General features: G+C 41.3%; 1 protein-coding gene across 1 annotated transcript; it reads right to left on the reverse strand.

The window, feature by feature from the left end:
• Window positions 1–1,140: 1,140 nt before the first annotated feature.
• KIF24 (kinesin family member 24) lies at window positions 1,141–21,893 on the reverse strand (the record flags this gene model as incomplete). The annotated part of the gene is made up of 12 exons (XM_084225648.1): window positions 1,141–1,281; window positions 3,455–3,548; window positions 4,462–6,642; window positions 7,578–7,687; window positions 8,349–8,420; window positions 10,225–10,330; window positions 11,827–11,948; window positions 13,751–13,838; window positions 14,969–15,184; window positions 16,434–16,531; window positions 17,863–18,052; window positions 21,280–21,893. 12 exons carry the CDS (start codon window positions 21,891–21,893, stop codon window positions 1,141–1,143), a joined length of 4,032 nt encoding a protein of 1,343 aa, XP_084081774.1.
• Window positions 21,894–23,524: the final 1,631 nt, after the last annotated feature.

Raw genomic sequence — 23,524 nt, forward strand, 5'->3', positions numbered from 1 at the left:
CAGACAGCAAAACCCACAGGTGGTCAAACAGCAGTGTTCCATTCCCCTTGGCATTTCTGGCTACTGAGCAGGCTTTGAACGAGCTACCACAGGCATTACTGAGGAGACACAGAGATGGATGAATGTGCTGCGACAGCCCTAATTTTGGAGTGGGAGCACACACACAGCGTGTTGTCAGCAAGCATGTCTCAAGGTCACTTGTGCCTTCAAAGCTTTGTGGTTCAGATGCAATGCATGCATCACCAGGGCTTCTGCAGGGCTTCAGCTGATGGCTCCGTAGCCCTTGATTCAAATACCAGTTTCACATAACAGTGCTGTCAGCAGCTTCTGGAAGCCCAGTGCCTCCAAGCAGACCCCATTTTCACGTGAGAAATCTGTTCAGCTCTGCTCAGTGCAGGCATTAGACGTGGTGTGCTGCAGGTACAGCTGCTGGCATCTTCCTCTGGGCAGCAGCATGAAACCCATGTGCTTATTAACCTGCCAGATGGATAATCTTTGGTAGGAAGTCCCTGCTAAACCATTCCTTACCCATAACTTAAAGCCACTTCTTTCAGGAGCTCTGGAGGGTTCATCCCAAGCATTAATCCAACAATAGGTTTCCTTCTTCTGAAACTGACAGCACTTCACACCCTGCCATGACTTCCAAATAGTTAAGGTCCAGACACCTTAGTGTAACAACCCCTGGCTCCTCTCTCTTTCCTGGCTTTTGTTTGCAAAGACTTTTCTGGGTAGCTTTTGAGCATTTCTGTTCTGACCTGTATCTGGCTTCAAAATTGTCTCCCTTAATTGGCAACACAGGATTGCCTTTAACATGTGAGATGCTGCTATGATACATTAATACCCTGCTATGATACATTAATAGGACTTGACTGCTACTTGGTGAGATATTTAAAGGTGGCTGAATTGTTACTGTCCAGAATGTGGCTTACTGGTATTAATGAAATACAAAGCTTATGGTGCCAATTAGTCATCTCTCATTTACTCAGAATTCTCTCCATCCTTATATAAAACACACACACTAGTGACAAATATCAAACCAAAAACTATCCCCTACCACCCACACTATGCAGCACCAAGTGTAGCTAAGTGCTGGTTGGGGTTTTCTGTAGCTGCTCCAGTGCATGTGCAAGCAAAGAAGGTCTAAACTGGTGGACGTGTTTGCAGTGATTTGTCAGTGCCCGGGGCAGCTGAACAGAGCTGAAGCTGGGCTCGCATTGTTTGGACACACTTTGACTTCAGCACCAAGATTTCATCCAGCGTGGCCATGAAATTCTGAAAATCCTGGTGAGGAAGGCACAAGGAAACAGTAGGGAACAGTATCAGCAGGTTGAAAAAAATCAGCATATTTTTTACACTGCAGCAGAATGTAAAATCATTCTGCAGACTAGTAGATTAAATCAGCATTTCCTTATTAAGTCACAGCCCTCACAGACAAAGGTCAGTGCCTCTAAATACCAAGGTTCACCGACTCTGGTAGTTTTATCTGTTGGTGAAATTACAGCTCATGTAGCAGCTTAAAAATAAAGCAGCTGCTGCTGCTTTTCTACTCTGCTTAGCTTTTCAAAGGTTTGGTACTAGGACTGGTCATCCGGTTTTACCATGTACTGAACTCTGTTCCTGACACCTCTCATGTTGGATTTATCAATTATGAAAATAAATGGTGAGTTAGATCACTATGGATCAGACATTACAGCCCAATCTTGAGAGATGCAAGGGATTTATTTCCCATCAGGTCATGGGCCATGGCTGCAGGTCTGCCATGAGCAGTACTAGCACCGTATCCAGCCTCAGCCCAGGGAACGCTACCTTTCATAGCCACATGGATAAAAACCAGGATGGAACTGTGATTAAACTGGAGTTTGAATCCTTTTTTAAGTAGGGCTTGTATTAGTAAGGGAGCACTTGGACATGTCCTGCTCTCCAGCTGAGAGTAGTTTGGTGTCTTTGTTCACAGGTCTGGGCCTGAGAAGCTGGGAGGTGTCAGCATCCCCAGGGCTGGGAAATTCAGCTGCTGTGTGTGAAAATCAATCATGCAAAAGCTTATTTGGCAGTACTCCAGCTGTATCTCCTGCACTGCATCTCTGTCCTGCAGGGAAATCAGGACAGCGATGAAGATTAGCCCAGCTGCTGTGGCATATTTTTCTTAAGCACTTTAAATATTGCTTTGTTCAGTGTGTGTCTGATCTTGGCAGGAGTTTCTCCTGCAGCCAGAGTTTCATGGCTTGAGAGGTTGAAACCATCTGCAAATGGAAGGATAGAAGCTGATGCATAAAGCCCAAACACATTTCATTACCCAAAAAAGGTTATGCTGTGAAATAAAACTACAGGGTATGTTATTCACACACTGCTGGGAGGCCTGGCAAGCTTGTAAAAATTCTGCTAGCCAGAAAATAACTGCTTACTACAAGGGGCAAATAAATGCGGGGGGAGAGCTGGTGTCCAGCGCCTGACAAACTTAAGAACAACAATCTCAGGAGCTTAAAAAAATTAAGAAGATGAAAAATGCTTTGTTTCACTGCATTGTCTGCCACAAAACTAACACAGTTTATGTCTCCTGTGCTGTTTGTGAACTGTATGTTATCTGTAAAACAGCATATGCAGCTGGAAATCACAGTGAATAAGCCACATGGTGGCCTCACTCCAAAGTCCCTGAGGGAAGAGTTCCCATACTTCAGATCTGAACTGTGACAGGAATTGAAATGGTTTGATAATGCAGTGCAGCAATGGAGTTTGGCTTTACTGAGATGGTGAGGGAACTGGGAAGGCAGGAGTTCCCACTGGAAAATGTTCATAGTCTGGATTTTCACATAGGTGTGACAGGCATCTGCTGGAGAAACAGAGAGCCGGGATTGCCTAGCTAGCAGTGGGGCCATGCAGGTGCCAGTTTTTAGGTCTAGGGAACCACTGTCATCCGAGGCAAAGATAAGCCAAGAAACACTTGAGTAACCAAAGCCAAGAGCGTGTGAGGCACAAGTCACAGTGGTCAGAACACTGGAGTAAGCAAGGCCTGTGTTGTTGGCACACCTGCAGTGTGATAGGCAAGGAGGCTCCAAGAGGGAAGAGCCAAATCCCACCAGTGTCCAGCCCTAGGGGTGTGCTCTGTTCTGTGGGATTGGCTTACTTGTCCCATCCTGCAGGAACTAAAACATCACAGGGACAGATGGCCTGTCTGGTACAGTCTGCCCTGTGATGCGAGATAAGGGAAGGCTCTCTTATCAGAGACAAGGGCTTCAGGGCTGGCCTATCCATCTCCTGCTCCCTAAAGGCCTGTCAGAGTGGAGACTGGCAGACACAACAGGCACTGAAAATGAGAGGCCTCTCCCAGGACTGAGACAGTCTTTAGAGAAGGGCTTGAACTGACAAGAAACATCACATCACTAATTCAAGTTAATAATCTCTAAGATTAATGTATGCAGGTTCAACGGGTACCAAAACCATAATCTGAAACACTTACCATTGCTGACATCTGGTTTATCAAGCACTCCTCTTTGAAGCACAGGTGTGCCAGTTCATCCAGCTGCTGCTGGTGAGCACGAATTACAGTCTTTCTGATTAACAAAAAACACACACTGGTTACACAGCTTGTAGTGTAATCACTCCTTGTAATCACAGCTGGCCTCAATAAACTTTCAAGAAAGAGGAGTACGCCAGAGGAAGCCTTGCTGTCCTGTGTCCCTGGCACTCAGGAAGGGCACACCAGTGCTCCATGAAGTGCAGTGGACTGAACTGGTGTGGGCTTCAGGATGAACTGGGTGACTGAGGGCTGCTCACAGCGGAGTGACCACAGCCCCTCCTTAGCACAGGCAGCACACAACTGCTTTTCACTGTAGGAGAATCAAGAAGCACAACAATCGTCTAATTAATAGGTGAAATGGTTTATGGCCATGAGTCTGTAAGTAATTCAGTGAGAAACAGGCTGAGCAGGAAGGCAGTGCTGCTGTGGATTCCTCTGAGCAAGTTTCACTGACCAACAATGTCTTTTCAGTCAAGGGAATGCAGTCCAGTCCCTGAGAGCTGACAATGGCAGCTCAGAGAACTCAGAAGCTTTATATCTACATCTTCAGTGACTGCTCAGCTGCTCTAGCAGCTTTTCATTGATGAAACAGCTATAACCTGATTCTTGATGGAAGGTTTTGATATATTTTAGGTACTTTACAGCTTATAGTAAGCCAATTAATTACTGAGAATTACAGTTTCTATTATAATATCGATACCTCTAGCACTATCCTAGAAGCTCTAACATAATAATTGGCTTCCTGTGAGTTTTTAAAATATCACTAAATAAAAGCAACCATATATTTTTAGGATAATTACTATAAATTATGATTCATCTTATAATTATTTAATAGAACGATTAAATATTGGTTTTTGAAGTACATATGACATACAAAAAAAGACAAATGTATCACATGTCCAGATTTTCTAAGCTTCACTACAAACTTCATGATGAGCAAGACTTACTGTGCCTTTTCTAGGGCTTCCCTCTGCCATTTCCCCATCTCTGATGCAGCACTTGGAGAACAGCTGCTGGACACGTGTGAGGGGCACTTTGCATTTGCTATTGGTTTATTATCTTTGGTTGCAAATCCTGCATCTGCAGCAAAAGTCTCTTGTGTAAAAATACTCTGCTTTGACTTGTTTTTTAGCAACCCTGTCTCCTCATTGCCGAACGATGACTTGGCAGGGTCTTCAAAATGGGTGAGGTCCTCATTCCTCAGTCCTGGCTTGGGCTGCAGCAGCCGGCTGCTCTCCTGAGGGGGGGTCTCTGGCCTGGGGACGGCAGATCCAGCTGTGGATCCAGCTGTGGATGTTTCTGTCCGGTCATGCCTACCAAACAAACTGCGTCGGACTCCCTGCTTGGATAAAACTGATCTCATGTGGCAGCAGCACGGCTTCACACGGCCACAGGTGGGTGGGAGCTTCTTCGTGGCTTGAAAGGAGCGCAGGAGGGCAGAGAGCCTTCCCCCGCGGCCAGGCTGCTCCCCCAGCTCCAGCATGCTGTCGGTCATAGATCTGCTCCTGGTGCACTGCCAGTCCTCGTCCTCAAACCTGCTCTGGGTGTCACTGTCTGGCACCTGCTCCTCGCCATGGGGCTTCTCTTGGTTGGAAGACGCTTTCTCTGTTTCAGTTGTGTCCCCACCATCAAGAGGCGACACCAGGAGCGGGGTCATGAGCTCCGAGGTGAAGCCTGAAGAACAACTGGAAGAAACAGCATTTTTTCGAGTTTTCCATTTTACACCGCCTCCTGCAAGGCCAGCCTTTTTAGCCAAAGTGGATTCTTCCTTCTCCTCATGCTGGAGATCAAATTCTTTGCACTCTGGAGTTCCTGATTTCAATACAGGAGATACATACGGGGTTGAAGCATCCTTTTCTGGAGTTAAGGTGCCTTCACTAGAGTAAACAAGACGTCTGTGTTTGGTACTCTTGTACTCTTTGTGATCAGCTAGGAAGTCCTTGTCATTTCTCCAGGTGCAAGCAGGATCTTCCTGCAGGCAGTAAGGTTTTTCTGCAGTATTGCTTGGAGGGAATTCAACAGCTAAGTCATAGCTCCAGTCTGCAGGAGTTTTGCTGCAGCCTGCATTTTTAAAGGATTCCTCTGCCTCTGAGCTACCCTCACTACAATCCCAGCTGTCATCTAATCTGTGATCTTCCACGGGTACTGAATATTTAAAAAATAAATCCTTCCGCTTTTGGCCTTTTTGCTCTTCTTCGGTTCCTTGCTCTCTTTCATGAAGGAAAAATGAATGTTGACTGGATTTGCTGCTATTTCCTCTTTTCACATTCTTTTGACTACAGACAGGTGAGAAAGAATCTTCACTGAAATCACTGTCATCCAGATCTTCCTGCTGTATCCACTCTTTGCTCGGCCCTTCAGTCGGAGGAAGGCTCAGCTCCTGCTTCACTTGAATCTCCTCGGGCTTGTACTGCATTAAAAACCTCTCAAGGGGTTGATAGTTCAATTTTTGCTTTAGAATAGGGGGTTGCTGAAACTGCTGATGATAAAGACGTAAGTGCTCCTCCCTTTCCTTCTGATATGGAGGCAGATACGTCCACGGTTCAACAGACTGTTTAGCAAAAGTATTTCCCCATTCCTGTTCACTTTGGAGCTTGCCATCTCCAAAGGAATTATCTTCATTAGGAACAAAGTGTTTCTGAAGAGGTTGCACTGTCTGAACTTTTGGGCACTGGACAGGTGTTCTGTTTTGCATATACTTGTCTTGCTGGCCACTCTCTTCTGTTTCTGCTGTGTCAATGAAATCCTCTACCGAGGAGCTCTTTTCAGAGAGGGGGGATAGATAATTTTTGTTCAGGGGATGTGTTGTTTCTAGGACTCCCTTAACTGGGGTGGTGTGGTGGAAGAAGGGAGTGCTGGTATCTCCTATGTAGGCATGTCCTTTGCCTGCTCCCTTGGGGGTAGACGTAAGAGGGACACCAGGTGGCTGGAGTGTTGCAGGATATGCCTTTGGTTTTGTAGCACTTGAGGGATGCTGTAGGCCTAGTTTCACTTTCTTTGGAGAGCTCTTTTCCCCAGGTGGCAAAAAGGGAGTGTCTGGGATATGCTTTGGAGACACATTTCCAGCTTTGCGACGCCTTTTTGTGACAGGTGTAGGATATCTAATCCCTTTCTTCAGCTCTTTGACCCTGTAAAAAAGAGACTGGATTTAGAAGTTGTCATGCTTTCAGATAAATAACAGCATCTCCAGAACAAAATAATGCTTTCACATACTAAGACTAAATATTGAATTCAACATCATGGTTTGTTTTCTGCCTGTGATCTTCACAGGTATCAAAACCCTTCTGCTAAAATGCCTCGACTTTTGCAAAAATCTATAGCAGTCTTTTTAAGTTCTTACTTGAGCAGTGCATAACGGGTCAAGTGAGTGGAAATGGCCTCAGTTTCAGCGCAAGTGCATTTCCACACATCATAATGCAGCAGAACCAGCTGGTATTCTCCACAGCACATCACAGAGTCCCATAAGGCTCAAAGTAGGACTTTGGAAGTAGTTGCAGTGGGGCTTCTTAGCTCAGGTGATTCCACAGGGCTGAACTACTCCCGGATCAGAGTCAGCAGTACAGCTGTGAAGAGCTGATTAACTGATGTCACCCTTTCCTCTACCACCCTGACCCTCAGCTGCTCCCTCTGCTCCTCTTGCCCCTCAAGTTGTCTCTTGTCCTTTAAGGACCAGCATTGCACAGCTTGTAATTTACTTCCTGCTCTGTAGGAGGGAGGGTGAGTGCCTTGCACACATTCTAAGTAGAATCAAAATATAAAACTAAATCAAAACTTTTGATTGCTAAGGTCAGTAATCCTGCAGTTATAGGGCACACAGTGATATTTTCATCACTGAAAGCAGCCATCAGAAAGTACTTGCAAGACCCAAAAATTTTAAGAGTTGGAATATATATAAAATATAAGAGTTGGAATAAGTAACGATTTTATTAGCTTTTTAAAGATTCTGTATCTTGCCTAAATGGACATTTTCAATTCAACTATAATAAAATGTAATAGCAAACATCATGCATTAGTTTTTACTTTGTGATTTTCACCCTGACAAGAACTGAGTTTCACCTCCTACCTGTCAGCATATCGCAGAGTGTTCAGGGTGTGCTCTGCAGCTAGGTTGCTCGGTGAAACATTGGCTATCATACATGTCTTGGAATTGCCAATGAAAGAGTCTTTTAGCACCTAGGGTTTGAAGGAAAAAGAAATTGGGTTCTTAGCAATTCATGTCTCTTGCACATCCTGTAAATTAGAAACATCTACAGAAGAAATTCAACATGAGGTAGTGGCATTTTAATTTTTTTGATAAATGTAGCCCTCTTGTCTCACTTTTCCTGCCTTTATTTGTTTATAGTTTAAAATTAATGCAAGCATTAATTAGGGCTCTAAACACGCCCTTGTTCCAGATGTCACAAGGATGCCAATATGGTTTGAGGAATAAAGCAGAAGTTACAGCTGAAGTCAACAACTATTGATGAAAGCTCCTAGGACAATAACTGACTAGAAGATGCAAGATTGTTTTCAGACTGTGGGGAGATGGATGGTAACTCGGTGTGAGTCTGGACAGTGGTGTTTGGGGTTTTGTTTGGTTTCAGCTCTTGGCTTCTTCCTTTTTTTCCCATGCCAGTCCCTATTGCTGGCTGGAAGAAATTGGCAGTGGGCTTTAATTCTGTGGTTACCTTTAAAATTAAAATTTACAAAAGCTATGCATTTCCTCTCTTCCTCAAGAGAGGAAGCAGTTACTGAACTATGACATCTATTTATTTATTTATTTATTTATTTGATTTTTTGCTTATTTTTGTCCTCAGCAGGGAAGCCTCTCCTCTTGCCTTTCTGCTCATCTTACCAGAGTTAACTTGCTTTGCCGGAAAGGAGTATGAGCTTGTTCCTGATCCAGTGCCCGAATGCATTCCTTTAGCTACCAAGAGAAAGAAAAAACAGAAGGGAAAAACAGATCAGTCATGCACTGGCAAGGAACTGAACAGCATCAAACCAAGCCTACCCAGGTCCTGTGTCACTTTGACTCCTACTATGTGCTGTCCCTTGCAAGGGCAATTTGTGCCCTGCCTGATGGCTCCGTGGGCAGCAGCAGATGCAAGGAGCAAGCACAGACATTTAGCACACATGGAGCTCCACAGAGATGCTGCCTGCACTACATCTAGCTAGTCTGAAGCCAGACTGGTGTAGCCTAGACTATGCTGCAGCTTGCAGGGCAGGTGTACCCAAAGGACAGAGCTTTTTGAGCTACCTCTCTTATTTTCTTTCTTCTCAAGACAGCAGATTACAGTATTGTCATGATGATACTGCCATCAAGCATTTCTACAGCCTTTCTACGTTTTACAAACTCACACTGAAAACTACACTTATTTCCCCTTTCACAGCATTTTATCAAAAACTGCACCTGTAACAAGTAAGAGATTAAACTATTGTAATTCTTTAGTCTGGCTCTCATAGTTGCAGTGTCTGAAAGTCTTCCACTTGAAAACGTGAATATTCAAACCAGCAGCAGACTTGAGATCTCATGGGTTAAAAGGTCTGAAGAGAGTGTTATGATCATTGAGGCCAGAGCTAGGTTTTACAGGCTACAGGTTACGAAGATTTACCCAAAGCTGCTTTTTATATTTTATTCAGTCACTACTTATAGACTGTCCAGGTATCTTCCTAATTTCACACAATACCAAAAAATGTACAGACTCTGATTAGACTCTGATTTTTTCTTTCTTTTAAAAGAATTTAACGGGCTTAGGATTCTCAGGAATCACAGAATTGTTTAGGATGGAGCAGACCTTCAAGATCAGACTTCTTTCTATAGAGGTACCAACTCCCCATGACACTCATTTATTCACCAGCAAGCACTCAAGAAAGCATGAAGTACAGAAACACATTCACTTCACAGGCTACCTCCCCAGCACAAATACTAATATTCCAGTGCAGGAAGAGCCTCTGTGCAAAAGGGTACCTACATTCCCAAAGCAGAGCAAGCCACCTCTTATTTACTACACACTAAGAGGTGCAGCTGCGTGCAGACTTCTGCACTGCTGGCTCATACCCTGGAACCTGTATCACCTTCAGCCTTGCTTAGAGAAGCCCCCAGTCACCACTGAGCTCGGCTTGTTTGCATTACAGGATGTGTAAATCTTCCTGCAGCATTTACACTTACAGGCACTTCTGCTTTATCTTAGATGGCATTTTTCTGCTCCTTTGTCCCTCTTTGCCTGACTAAGGACACTTAACAAAGACAATTTGCCTCAGGAGTGCATTTCTTCTTGTTCCTTTCTCCCCACACATAAATTGATCCTTTTTGTGCTCTTAAGTCCTTTATTCCTGATTTGAAAGAGAAGCCTAAGTGGTAAAAATAACTGGCAGGAACAGATGTGCTTTTATGAAACAAACATGGCAATTCCAAGCCAGCATTCTTTAAAAGGGACAAAACCTTCTATATTAAATATGGGACACTTATACTACACCTAACATTGTCCATGCTATGTTTACCTATCTGGCAGTAAGAATGGATTAAAAATACCTAATTTTTTTAAGGCTATCTCTTCCTTCTTAAATTGTTTTTCAGTCATGAGACAAATTAAATTGAACACACTTAGTACCTTGGTTATCTTTTCCTCTTCATGGAATACATACATACATTATTCTGTGGTTCATTTATATCCTAAAACACATGCTAGTAATTAAATACAAAATTTTCCCCAGACATAATAGCAGCTTACTGCCAAAAGACTTTGGTTTATTTCTGCTCCTTCCATTTTTGTTTGTCGATCCGTTTCTTTGGCATCAGCTGCTCTTTCACTGCCAGCCAAGTCAATGAATGATATCCTAGAAAAAACAAAGTTGCATTTATCTTAGGGGCTTTTTTCCCCTCTTCTCTTTTTTCTTTATTAAACCAGCAGGCTGCAACACGTGGCATCAGAAGAGTGATTAGAAATAACTTTTGAACAAGAAACATCCACTGAAAATATGTGAGATACCAAAATAAGCATAGGAGCAGGAACCATGTCAGAGCATCTTAACGTTAAATAATAGAAAGTGTAGCTACATGTGATGACAGTGCTCCACAGTTTAATGTGGTGCTGTGTAAAGTACAACACATTAATCTCTGTGTTTGTAGTTTCCTAAGAACAGGGCTAAAAGAAATTTTAAGTGTTTTGATTTCTCCTTTGAGGTAAAACAGACAACTGCCATGTCAAATGGGAATTCAGGACAATAGGAAAAGAAATTTCCAGTGAAGCAAGTAATACACTGAGCTTTCAGTGATCCCTGTTGTTTCTTTCCACAGATCTCCATTACTCCCTTTCACACTCCCTAGCTCTGGGTGCCAGCTGCTGTACTGACTGCTGCACTGTATCTTTGTCTTTGTCCTTCCTCTTTTTATTGGCACATCTTGGCACCCTTTCCCCAGTTCAGCTCCACCTCCCTTTCAGGCACACAACCCCACCCCCCCCCCCCCAGTTCAAATGCCACACCTACCTAAACCTCTATACTTTTATTTCTAAGCCTGCCTATTCTATCTTTTCCTCTCTTCAGTGTTTGTGGCTCTCCCATTTTGCCTTGTGTTCAAAATTAGGCAGGCTTACTGGGTAGCTAATGGAAGGAGGTGTTAGCAGGATTTTGTGATACTTGGCAGTAATGCAGATGTACAGACATTCTTCCTCAGACCTATTTCTTGAGGTTGTTTACTCTGGAGAAAAGATGACTGAGAAGAGGTACAATTCATTTTTGAATACATAAAGTGGATGCCACAAGAATAAGTAAACTGCTCTTTCTGTATGCTGCAGATAGCACCAGAGTCACACACTCAAATTATCATGGAGGTTTATGTCAGGTACTCTGATTCTTCTGGCCAAAGGCAAACATCTGTTGTGGAATCATCTCCACCTGGGCTGGTCATCCCACACTCCCTTTGTAGTCAATTACAGGACAGAAACGCCTTGAGGGGCAAATGCACCTGACATAATTTACTGCAGGGGTACCAGAAGTGGCAATTTCATTCTACTGACTTCAAAGGTGGTGAGTTCACATGTGGATAAGTACACTGCAGGCATCTACCTTTAGCCAAATTAAACACTGAAGATGAGGGGATGGATTTGATTGTCAAATTCCTTCACTGGAAATCTGTATGAACAATTTTGACAAATCTCTCGCAGATGTGCCTAAAACATTCTCCTTAGAAATAGAGAAAGGACTGTGGAACTTTCCGTAGCCCCTTTTAACCCTGTCTTCTAACTCACACTTGTGCATTAACACCTCCTCTTTGTCTCTTGGATGTCCCTGGGCTTGACATCAGCACTAAGCACTTCTGCTTCCCATCTTACCTTCCAAATGCCCTGTTGGTTGTGTCTTTAATTTGAATTTGGATAATAGCATGAGAGCGAGAGGAATCTGAGTTGACTGCAGTAACTCCTGTGCTACGTTCTTTCCCCCCCTTCAAAATCACCTGCAAAATAAGGGGGACAAAATCCAAATTAATTGTAAATAAAACCACAATCTCTCAGAAAGAGATCTTGTCCTCCTAAGGTGAGGAAACATTGTGAGGGAAGGTGCATTACAGCCTTAAGATTTGGTACAAGGCAGTAGAGGCAGACTGGATCCCTTCCAATATTTCTTTCAGAGCTTTGTGCATGGACTTGCTCGTAGTGACACTACAGAGCTTAAGGAGCACACTGCAAGCAGCATTCTGTTGCATCACACACTCACTCATATTTACAGAATATTCAAATTATAAAATTAAATTCTTTCTTATATTGCTGGCATACTTTTCTAGTACTACAGATACAATCTAAGAGACTTATGAGATTGACCATTTTTTGTGTTCTTTTAAAATTTTACTTTCTCTTGTAGTAGATGAGTACAGTTATCCAGAAACTCACACACAATTTTATGAACTGCCAAAACCTTTCTAAATTTCCAAAACTAAAAAAAAAAATTATGCCAGAGTAAGGAACAAATTTAAAAGATTAATTATACTCAATGAAACAGTGAAACAAGAAAACAAGGAAGGAAGGCAAGGCAGAAGGATAAAGACTCCTTCAAGATACAAATCTGGATAATTCTTTAAAGGACTGTTGCAGAAAGTCTAACATTGACTGCAGCAGGGCATTCATAGAAAACCCATCAATTTTGCTTCTGGCTGCAAGAACAAATCAAAATATTGCCTAGCAAAATCAATACATTCTCAGCCGATAGATGCAAATTATTCATGCTTTTCAGTGGCCAGTTCTTAATGAGCAATATAACCACCCACTGCAGCTTCTGAGCTTTATATCAGTGCTACGTGAAGAAAATTTCTGAATCAAAGCCAACATCGATGAGTAGCGACTAACCAGGGATGCATTCAAAACTCCATATGATATATTTCCATATATCTTTTGCAGAATACTCAGAAGTTCTGAGTCAAGCCAGTGACATTTCTGTGTTCAAAAGGGCCTGTGAAAAATGTATTTTTTACCTCCAGGATATCTGTAAAAATTAAGTAATTTAATAGCTCTTCTGTGTGTGGAATGTGATAATGCCAGGGAATTGCAAATCAACCACATGGTAAATTTGCACTCTTGCAGAAGCATCACCAGCTTGTCCTGAAGCTTGGAGTTAATGGGAAGATGAACAACTAAATTAAGTGCAACATCAGTGGACAACATTATGGCAATTTTAATGAGCCAGTTACAGTATCAGGCACTTGTAACTGACACTTCCTTACAAAAAAAAAAAAAAAAATTAAGCTATGCAAAGTCAGGCTAAATAGAAAGTAGATTTAATCAGCTTGCTTGCTGAAGGACAATACAGAAAATTTGCCAGTGTCCTCTTAGGCTCAGCCTCGTAGGGAAGAAAACTGAAGCCTTGTTCTTGGCGAATGTTAGCTAGTGTTTAAAAATCTTAATTTTACTTGGCTGTTATCATGCACATACATAAGCAGCATTTTAATCCTAATTCAGACAAAATATCTCAGTCTTAAGTATTTTTTCTTAATTTTCTATATTTAACTTCTGGAATCTTTCCCTATGGAATGGCAGCAGTCGCGACAGCTGTGAATCAACTACTTGCGTGCAGCTAACACAAGAAACAGCTTAATGAATAAAGTCACTTCTAATAGAGCCCCTTGGTGCCCTGCTGGGGTTGCCAATTTCAGGGCCTTGAACAGGAACACATGTGTGCTACACAGTAAATAATCTCTGTAAGTTACACACTTCACAAATAAGCAAATTGGGCTGCAGAAGACAAAGAACAAAGCCCAAACACTACCTCCAACAGCTCATCTACAGAATCCACCTGAACCTCCCGCAGTCCAACTATCTGAACGACATGCTTGCCATCTTCTCTTGCAAAAAGCCTGAAAAGAGAACAGTGTGAAAAAGAAGATATCTGAAATCTTAGAAAGCAGCAATGAAAACACTAGTCTGTGCTGTGACACTGAGAAAAAGCAATCAAGGCTACTGATAGGGGAGAGGCCCTATTGTCATTAATTTATTTTCAGATCTAAAGAGGTACTTAATTTATAACAAGTACCACTGACATTTTTCACTGCTAAAGAGACATTACCAGTGCATTTCTGCTAGTTCAGGAATATAAGTAAATTAGCATGTTTACATGTTAGCGTTCCTGTCTCCCTTTAAACTACACCTCAGGCTCCTCTAAGTCCTCATCAAACTGTAAATTTTGTTCTGTTCATATTCTAAGGATTTTTGCAAAGGATTTTAAAGCAGCTCCTCCAGCCTTAGAGTCATATTTCAGCATCACCTTCAGAGGCTTGCTGGGCTGAGTCACTGGGCTGCCAGGTCAAGGTGCCCAGGGAGAAGGTGAGCAGACAGTGCAGAGTCCAGCACATAGGAGAGTAACAGGATCTTCAGAGACTGGACTGGCAAGAGCCAAATTCCCACTGGCACAGCAGGAGGGACAGCCAGAGTTTATGCTTGACTAGGGAAAGACAAGGACTCCACAATGGTTGACCCATGACAGGCTGTCCAAACAAGTTGTGAACGTCCCATGCCCAAAAATGTTCAAGGCCAGGTTGGATGGGGCTTGAAGCAACATGGTCTAGTGGAAGTTGTCCCTGCACAGGGCAGCGGGGGGGGAACAAAGATGATCTCTAAGGTTCCTTCTCAAAATGTTCTATGATTTTAAGACAGGAACTTCTGGCCACAAGAAGCTTGTTTCTCTACCTATGGATGTCCAGCTATTATCTTACTACAGTGTAAGCAAGAACCTGAGCTTATCACAAACCTAAGTCCCTATTTTTCCCCCAAACAACAAACCAGGAGTCCCTATCAGTGTCACAGTATCTACTGTCAGATCTTACTGTCTTCCCTAAGTATCTCCTGTGAACAACCCTAATTAAATATGTAACATTTACTATAAATGCTAGTATGTTAAATGTACATGAAAACAGTAAATGATTTCCAAACAGTAACCAACTGATTCACGACCGCAGGCTTATAGGAAATCATGTTTTTACTTCAATACCTTTTCCTTCCATTTAGCAGGTCATACAGGTGTCCGCAGTAGATCTCATAAAAACTGATCAGAACGACTTGCTCTTTCCTGGATGGTGATGCTTCCAGGTGCCTAAAGATGTCCTGGGCAGCCAGGGCATAGAGTCCTGGGTTCCGGTGATTCCCTATCATGGTGTAAGTCTTGCCAGCACCAGTCTGCCCGTATGCAAAGCAAGTTGCATTTCCTCTGTGAAGACAGCATATGTGTTTAGTGCCACATCTGATTCATTCATATCTATTAAATAATATTCTGCAATGCTGGCATCTATCTATAGCGACCCCTTAGCAATGAGGTTTGGTCTGCTACCCTCTCTGGGACACTGCAGAATGTTTAACAATGATTTCCAAGCATACCCTGTGGAGATCCGATGTGGCACAAGGTGCTGGCTCTCTTCCTTTCCTTTCCTTTCCCTGTCCCTCTTAAAAAAAAAGACTTTGTACCTGGCTCAGTACTTCTGGCAGAGGAATGGGTAAAAATGTAGGGTTGCAGCAATCACAGCAAACAATTTCTTGCCAGTTTAGATTGCAGACTGGCCTCACCATGGTGTCAGATTAAATGAATGCCAGCAGGAGGGATGGAAAAGTAAGGGGAAAGCTGGGAAAAAAATAGCATAATTTCTTCTGGTGGCATTACTGGACTAGCAGTAATGTGAATTGTGGCTTTAGTGATTATTACACAGCAAAGTATGAGCCTTATTCTCCTTTCTCACTTTCCTTTTCTCAAGAGCATGATACTCTGTCTCTTTTGGTGACACTTGGAGATTTTCAGTAACAGAATGCTCCATTTTGTTGATTTTCAGTCTGGATATGTAATATTTTCCTTCAAAGACTCAAAAAAGTAATTATATTTAAGTATATATTCAATATATATATATAACCTTGCACAGCAATAAGATGTCTCCTGTAAAGCCACCATAAACTTCCCATTAATCAGGAAGTATGTAATTATGATTAAACCTCTAAGCAAATATAAATCAGTAAAAATAAATCACAAGGTTATTCATAATTTCTATTACCTTGTGATCTCTACAAATACCTGTAAAAATATCTCTCAGTAGTCTCAGGAAAGAGGTAACATTATTTCTCTACAGATGAGTGTGCTCTGCCACACGGGAGCCTTTGTTAGAGTGAAGATGAGAGCTTAGAAATCGTGGGACACATGTTTTTCTTCTAGGCTGACCATGCTGTTACTTTGTTGCAATTGAGGTTCAATTTAACCTTCTTCTGTAAATTTGTCCCTTAGCGTGAAGCAAGTTTTCCCTTTTTATTTTTGTCAAAATTGCAATCAAAGATTCTGCAAGGGGGATGGCATGTGGCAAATGTGAAATGAAGGTACATTTCAAAAGATGAAAAGCATAAAGGAAAATTCAGGCATACACATAAAATTGGAAAACAACAAAACCAAAAAATAACCAATGTAAGCACTGATGCCCTACCCGTTAAAAATATGCTGAATGAGAGGATAAGCTGTCTTCATGTACACATCCTGATTGGTACATGACTCCTCGAAGACTTCATCAAAATAAAAAACATGCTGAAAAACAAAGATAATCTTTACATGAGAATGAGTATGTTTCACTTCCCCTCTAATTCCATTCAGAGGTAAAATGAAATAACAGAAGTCTTTCCAGTGACTTCATATGGCTTCAGATTAGGTAGAGAGTGATGTAGCGCACTTAATATGCAGCACAACTCATGTAGGAACACACCAGCCAAGAGATTCAGGGTAGGGGAAGAAAACGAAAAAGGAAACAAAAATGCCTCAATTTCCCATCATTCTGAAGCATAACATACCAGAGCCTTTTAACAAGAAACAAAAAAAAAGCTAATTAAAGCAAACCTATTCATTAAATGAATCAGCCTACAGATGTATTGTCAGACTGTAACAGAAAAAAGAATTGAGAGTCAACTCTTGACTCTCTCAAAATTAGTTCTCACTTGTGACTTAGTTGTGATTAATTGCCTCTGTTCTTAAAAAGTTTTGTGCCAGAGAAGAAAGAAGCTGCTCCTAAGCAGAGTTACATTGTCTAAACTCTAAAGGGAGGAAGAAAATCAAAACTTCTCACACTCCAGATCAGACTGAAAGAAGCAGGGTCTGTGGAAATGATTCAGCATGTGTCCCACTATAAAAGGTAGCACATGAACTGGGCCCAAGAGAGATCAGAAATTTTAGCAGATACTCCAAACAGTTGTTACTAGGGCCCAGATTGTAAAAATAACAATCAGGAGAGCAAGAATAGCTTGCTGCCTCTACAAATCAGTTCTGTTCCTGGTGCTGTCAGTCACAAGTGAGAATTTGAACTATGATAGCACAAAGTATTTGGGATTAAGAGACAAAGACAAAAGGAAACTCAATTTTCAAAAGCATTTCAGAAAAATGAAAGGGAGGGAGGGAGGGAGGGAGGGAGGGAGGGAGGGAGGGAGGGAGGGAGGGAGGGAGGGAGGGAGGGAGGGAGGGAGGGAGGGAGGGAGGGAGGGAGGGAGTGTATGATTCATTGAAGCAGACCTACAGTGCTGAAACAGTGGAAAGGGAACTCCTCACTGAAGTACTCTGGAAAGCCATCAGCAGGCATTTCTCCTGCAGCAGTGGCATGTAGCAGAGGGCTTATTTAGCCACATACAAACAAAGTTACAAGAGACATACTTCCAGACCTTAAAATTCTGGGCTCAGGTTTGCTGGCACAGTCTGGCATAAATCAGAAGCAAATCAAATATAGACAACTCTGACTAAATCAAAAGCCCACCAGCTATTTCAGTAAAAGAAATACTAACAGTCCTTTTCTGTTTTCCCTCATGGAAACTCCAGCTTCACCCTTCCATGCAAGTGACTGGCCCATAAACACAACCTTCAATGAAGGATGTTACCTGTAAAATGTATTGTGTAAGATCAACTGCCTCCTTCTTCTCATGGAGAAGTAGGGTCTCCTGATCTTGCACTGTGATTATATTTGCCTCCCCACGTCTCTCCTCCCTCAGGCAGAGAGGACGTTTTCGGACACACACTCTGATTTTTTCACTCTCTGTCCATGGAGTCTCTTTGTCGAAAGTATTGGATCTACAACAATAATGGAGGTCCACATTTTAAAACCAAGTTACAACAGAATCTAGAATATGCCTGAATTTGTTACATTTATCACAGAATGTTTCTGTTCTTAAAGCCTATAAAAAACCTACATAACACACCTCATTTTCACATGATGCCGTTTCTGATGCTTTTTCCTAAATAGACTGATGCTTTCTGTACACTTCTGTTACAGGAATAGTTATGTTTGTACAGCTACACTCTTGAACTTGCTGCTGGGCTGACATATTTTCAGTTGTACACAAACACGAGATGGAAGCTGGCATAATATCCAAGGTAACGTAATGAAATTTAATCTTGCAAAATTATTTGCACTCATGATTAGTCACTTAATCATGTACAATGAAAGTATGAATAGATCTTGAAAAGGAAAAGATAAAATACTTAGTTGCTTTTCCTCTCATGCTGGACTTTTTTCTTCCCATTATAGACTATCCAACTGGTTATAAGTAATGACTCAAAATGGCAAATGAGATAGTGCCACCATGTTCCTGTTCAGCTAAAAAAAAAAAAAATACTGATCTCATCCTTGTCTCCCTTTTGGTCTTTTTTGATAAAAAGGTTATGTGGTTTTACACCATAAACAAAGCTGTACTCTTATGTTTCAGCAATTTTACTTTAGTCCCTTTCCAGATACCTCAGAAACAGGAGGTAATTTCATGTTTCATTGATTAACCTGCTGCGTACAGCACTTTGTGAATAGAATAGGCTTGAATTAACCAAAGTGTATTCAATATATCTCTCCCTTCTTCAAGCTGTCTTCAGCCAAATCAGTAACAATTTTCAGCCTGGATTTGCATTTCAAATAATCAAGCCCCAACTTGCCCAAAAGCAGTGTTTCTGCCACACTGTCCAGGTGCCAAAATCTCTTAGCATAGCAACTGAAAACTCATCTATACCAGTTGTCTAACAAATTGTAACCCACAAGTTAGTCAACACTTCATTGACATCCACAGGCTTGTGGTATCATTGCTGTTGTGCTCCATGACTCCCCAGAAGTACATGAGATGCAGATTTAAATCTCAAGACATGTCTTTGAAGACCACACACGAGCAATCTTCATTTGTCACTAGAGTCCCTTTAATTTTAGTACAGCTTTCCTGTGCAGTCCAGGATCAGGCTGTGCATTTAGATGGAAAATTCTTTCGTTGGAAAAGAAAGGCAATGACACTTGAAATAAGATGCTTCATAAAGTGGTGTGAGCTTATGCATATCACTAGGCACCAAAGTTTCCAACAAATGATCAGAAGCTCTGAAGTTTAATTCTTGTGCCAGAGGGTGTAACTGGTGACCTGCAGCAAGAGCCTGTTGTGCTCTAAGAGCTTGAAAGCAGAAAGGAATCCAGTATTTGGAGAAAAAAAAACCCTGAAAATTTAGAGACTCTGTTAATGAGAAAAAAGGAATAAATTTTTTCTAGTATAGAGGAACATTTTATTGAGTATATTTTGTATGGGAATAGAATGCACATTAATTCTATTCGCCGAACCCAAAGCCTGTATTTCTTTTAAAATATATTTCTTTTAAAATATAAATTGTATTTTATAATAAAATAATTTTTCATTACTAGGAAAAAATCAAACAACAGCCATGACACAGATCATCAGAAATCTGATTAAATAATAGGTCAGAAGGACAATTACATCTTTGCATACAACTTATTTGCTGTGGGCAAGTTCAAATAAATTTGAACATATTAAAAGACCTCTTTGTCTTTCTGCTATCTGAAATCATGTCTGTGTTTTCCAACATTTCTCACAGATGAGACTAGGTAAGCCTTCACAGTGGTCAAATCACAAGGTGCCATGGGAATGGATGGATTCAGCAAAGCAGTTAAGCACTTGCAAAACAAGAATCACAAACCTGAGTGTAAGCATGCTGCTCCAAGCCTGCCTGAAATGCGCAACTCTCCAAACATGAGAAAATTAAGTTGAGGCATATCAGGAGGAGGATGCAGAAAGCCCACGAGATAAGCCATAATGCTTGGTACAGAAGAATGTGCTTGTAAAAGAAGAGAACAAGGAAAGACAGAACGAAAAACATGTCTCTATTGCAAGATTAAAAATCTTTACCTCCTTTACTTGAAGCATTAGGTTTAATAATGTATCATTTTTAAATTTGCCAACATTATAAATCCTATCCTTTTAGCTGCACATTGGCTCATCTTCCAGAAGAGACAGAGAATACACCCAGGTATCAATATATACTGGAGGTTAGTGCACTTCTCCAGAAGGTGGGAATGATTTTTTTTTCCAGCCAAGGAGAGTTATAAACCTGTTTTGCCTTTCACAATTTAAGTGCTCTACGTACTATCTCACCTTAGTACTTTTCTACTGTGGCAGCAGCATGTGTCTCTCCAGGCCATACACACTGCATGTGGGAGCTGAAATTGACACCTCAATTCCATGGAACTTTCCCTGTATCAAATCTTTCTCCACAGCCCTCCCAGACCAGACCTAACTTCACAAAACTACCTCTTTGCATATTAACTACCATGACTGCATTGCAACAAGCTAGACACTGGTGTTATGTGTGCAGAGGCGTACGTGCTCTGCTGGTGAATCAGGAAAAAAATATTTAGTGCTTTAAAAATACCAGGGTAGATTTACCAGTGGTTCATGATAACCCCAGCCCTTCCAGTATCAAACACAGGGAAAAGTATGGAAGTTACAGATTGCATGCCTAGGGAGCAGCTGCAAGGCATACCTCTCACCACCAGGTCTGTAACCCTCCCCAGCTGTATTCATTTTGCTTCCTTTTAAAGCTTCAGTTCAGAAATTTCTTTATAAACAAATACAGCCATCACAGCTTGTATCCTCTTTACCAAGAAAAGCTTGACAAATTTAAAAACAGCCAATGCTGTATTTTGGAAAAATAATGTTTTTAAAAAATAGTCCCATGGAAAGACAAAGATTGGCTCAAATACCAAGAAAAGAAAGCCTTAAATCCTGAAAGACAATAAAGACTATTCTTAGACAATCTTGGTGAGTAGCAGCTGGTCAAATTCAGATGATTCCTTCTATAAGACTCGGAGAGTTGGAAATGCCTATTAATATCTCCCTTGTCTGTAAGACTTGGCATTGCTCTGCAGTGCTTGGATTGCTTATTTGCAGGTGAGGAAGACAGATTCTGCTCCACAATTAAGAAAGACTCAATTATGATTAACCTGAAGCATTAGCAAAATAAAGGTGAGTGATTATTACCTGATACAGGAATGAGGTAGTCCATAATTATACCCTGAAATATGAGTTACTCTTTGTACAATAGGAACTTCAGAATCGCCCAGGAGAGGAGCAATATCATCAGAAACTGTTGGACAGCTCAGGTCATTTTTTGTACCTATTCCAGGAATATTTAGATCTCTTCTTGTTAATCTGATCGGCTCTGGATTGTGTGGTGGGATGTGTCCAAGCATTTCCTCTACACTGTCCTTCTCTTCATTGGCACTGAAATCAGGTGACTGATACAATTCTGGTTCAGGGTCTTTAACTGTTCCATCATTTTCTCCACAAAAGGAATCAAAATGCAGCTGTCTACGGGGTCCTGACTTGGTCACCTGAGGCTGAATGAAAAGGCCACGTGGTTGAAAATCCTCCTTGCTTAAGTCTGCTGCGCCTTCTTGTAGTGTAATTTTGATTATTCTAATGAGCTGGAAAAGACGTTTGCGGTCATTTATGTCATGGACCCCCAGTTTGGTGTAATCTTCCATGGAAACCTCGGCAAGCTCATCAATTTTCTGAAGACCAAAGGCAGCAAAGTGGGGATAGTATTTTTCAAGTCCTGCTTCACAAAGGCATTCATAAAGGCATGACGCCATCTTCAACCTAGAGCCTACAGGAAATCAAACAAAATAAACATTAAAATCACATGAAACATCACATCTGACAAAGTTATTAATGAAGAACCTGCACATTTCCTGATGCCATTACTTGCAGCTAGGCTAGAAGCTTGTTTAACTCCAAGTTTACCATACACTAGACTGACAAACACTAAAGAAAATAGCAGTAACAACAATAAAGTAAAACATGAAACATCTATTTCATTCATGAAACTCTATTTTAAAATTATATACAATACACAACATATAAGAAATGCACAAGGCAATATTACTCACTGCCACAGAGTTCCTACACGCCTGATGTCTACTTGATGAATGCCACAGCTACTGAAACCCTGTCCTCAAGCTATAGAATGTAAAATGCCTAATTTTAGACAGTCAATTTAATATCAAGGCACATGGTCTAACGTGGTTCAGCTACTCCTGGTTAACTAACCAGAGGAGAATAAATTGCACTTGTCCTCACCTCAAGCTGCCTAATTAAGACCATTCATCTTACAGATGAACTATGGCAAAACTGCAGTTTTGTTGTGCACCTTTCTCTTTTATGTCATGAATCCTCTGAGCTTATCTGAGTCTCCTTGACAGAAAAACAAAAAAAAAACAATTCTGCAAAATCTGAAAGACAGCATTTCTCTAGATCTATATATGCCACTGGAATGCCATACTTGCATTCTTGGGAAACCCAAAAAAGAAACATGAATCACTGAAAAGTATGCCCCAAATCCCCCAACTTCTTCACTTATGTCTTACTGGCAATGCATGGTGCAGCTGTCTGTATCCCGATGGATTAATATCTGCAGATATTTTTACTTCTTCCATAAAACACAAAAATGATAGCACTTCAAATACTTGTTGCCCACTGCCTTCTCATATCTTTGTTCAGTCTAGGACTTTAACAAATACTGTTCTTACTCATGTTTGGAGGTCACAGTAAGACACAACAAAAACAAGTTATTTAAGTTTTCCTCCCTGTAGTTCAGGGTAGATTCTTTGTGATGATTTTCAAGGCTCTCTAAAATGACATTATAGAAGAAAATAAGGTCATCCCCAAATTGGAGTCCATGTCATTCATTAATACATTATGTTCCAGTAATAACAACAATAAAATCATATGGATTAATATATAAAGTGCTGACTGTGTAAGATACTACAAAGGCCAAAATGTACAGCAGAGAACATTTAGAACATTTACTTACAGTCCATGTTTTAGGTAAAATTATGAGATTCAACAACAATGAACTACAAGACCAAAATATTCACAAGTCAGTGAATTTGTTTAATGTGTAGATAATGTGATTCTGAATCCTGAGGTAAAGTTAGAGTCACTGCTGAGGCTGATAGATCCTGGGAGGGGGAAATCAAAACTGACAGAGTGGACAGCAAAAACAGAGATCAGGGAGACTAAATACCATACGTGTGAAAGGGTTTTACAAGCACTCACTACTTGCCAACTTCTCTAACAATTAAAAACACGCAGGAACCTGAGACTTAAATGAAAGAATTACATGTTGGAAAAATTCCCTTTCTTACATAAGGTAGCTTTAGATGTAAAACCAGTACAGGTGCTGTGCAACTCTCTGTATGCACTGCCATGGGAAGCTTCTTCT

This window comes from Fringilla coelebs, assembly GCF_963513975.1.
Source record: "Fringilla coelebs genome assembly, chromosome: Z".
NCBI classification, from domain to species: Eukaryota; Metazoa; Chordata; class Aves; order Passeriformes; family Fringillidae; genus Fringilla; species Fringilla coelebs.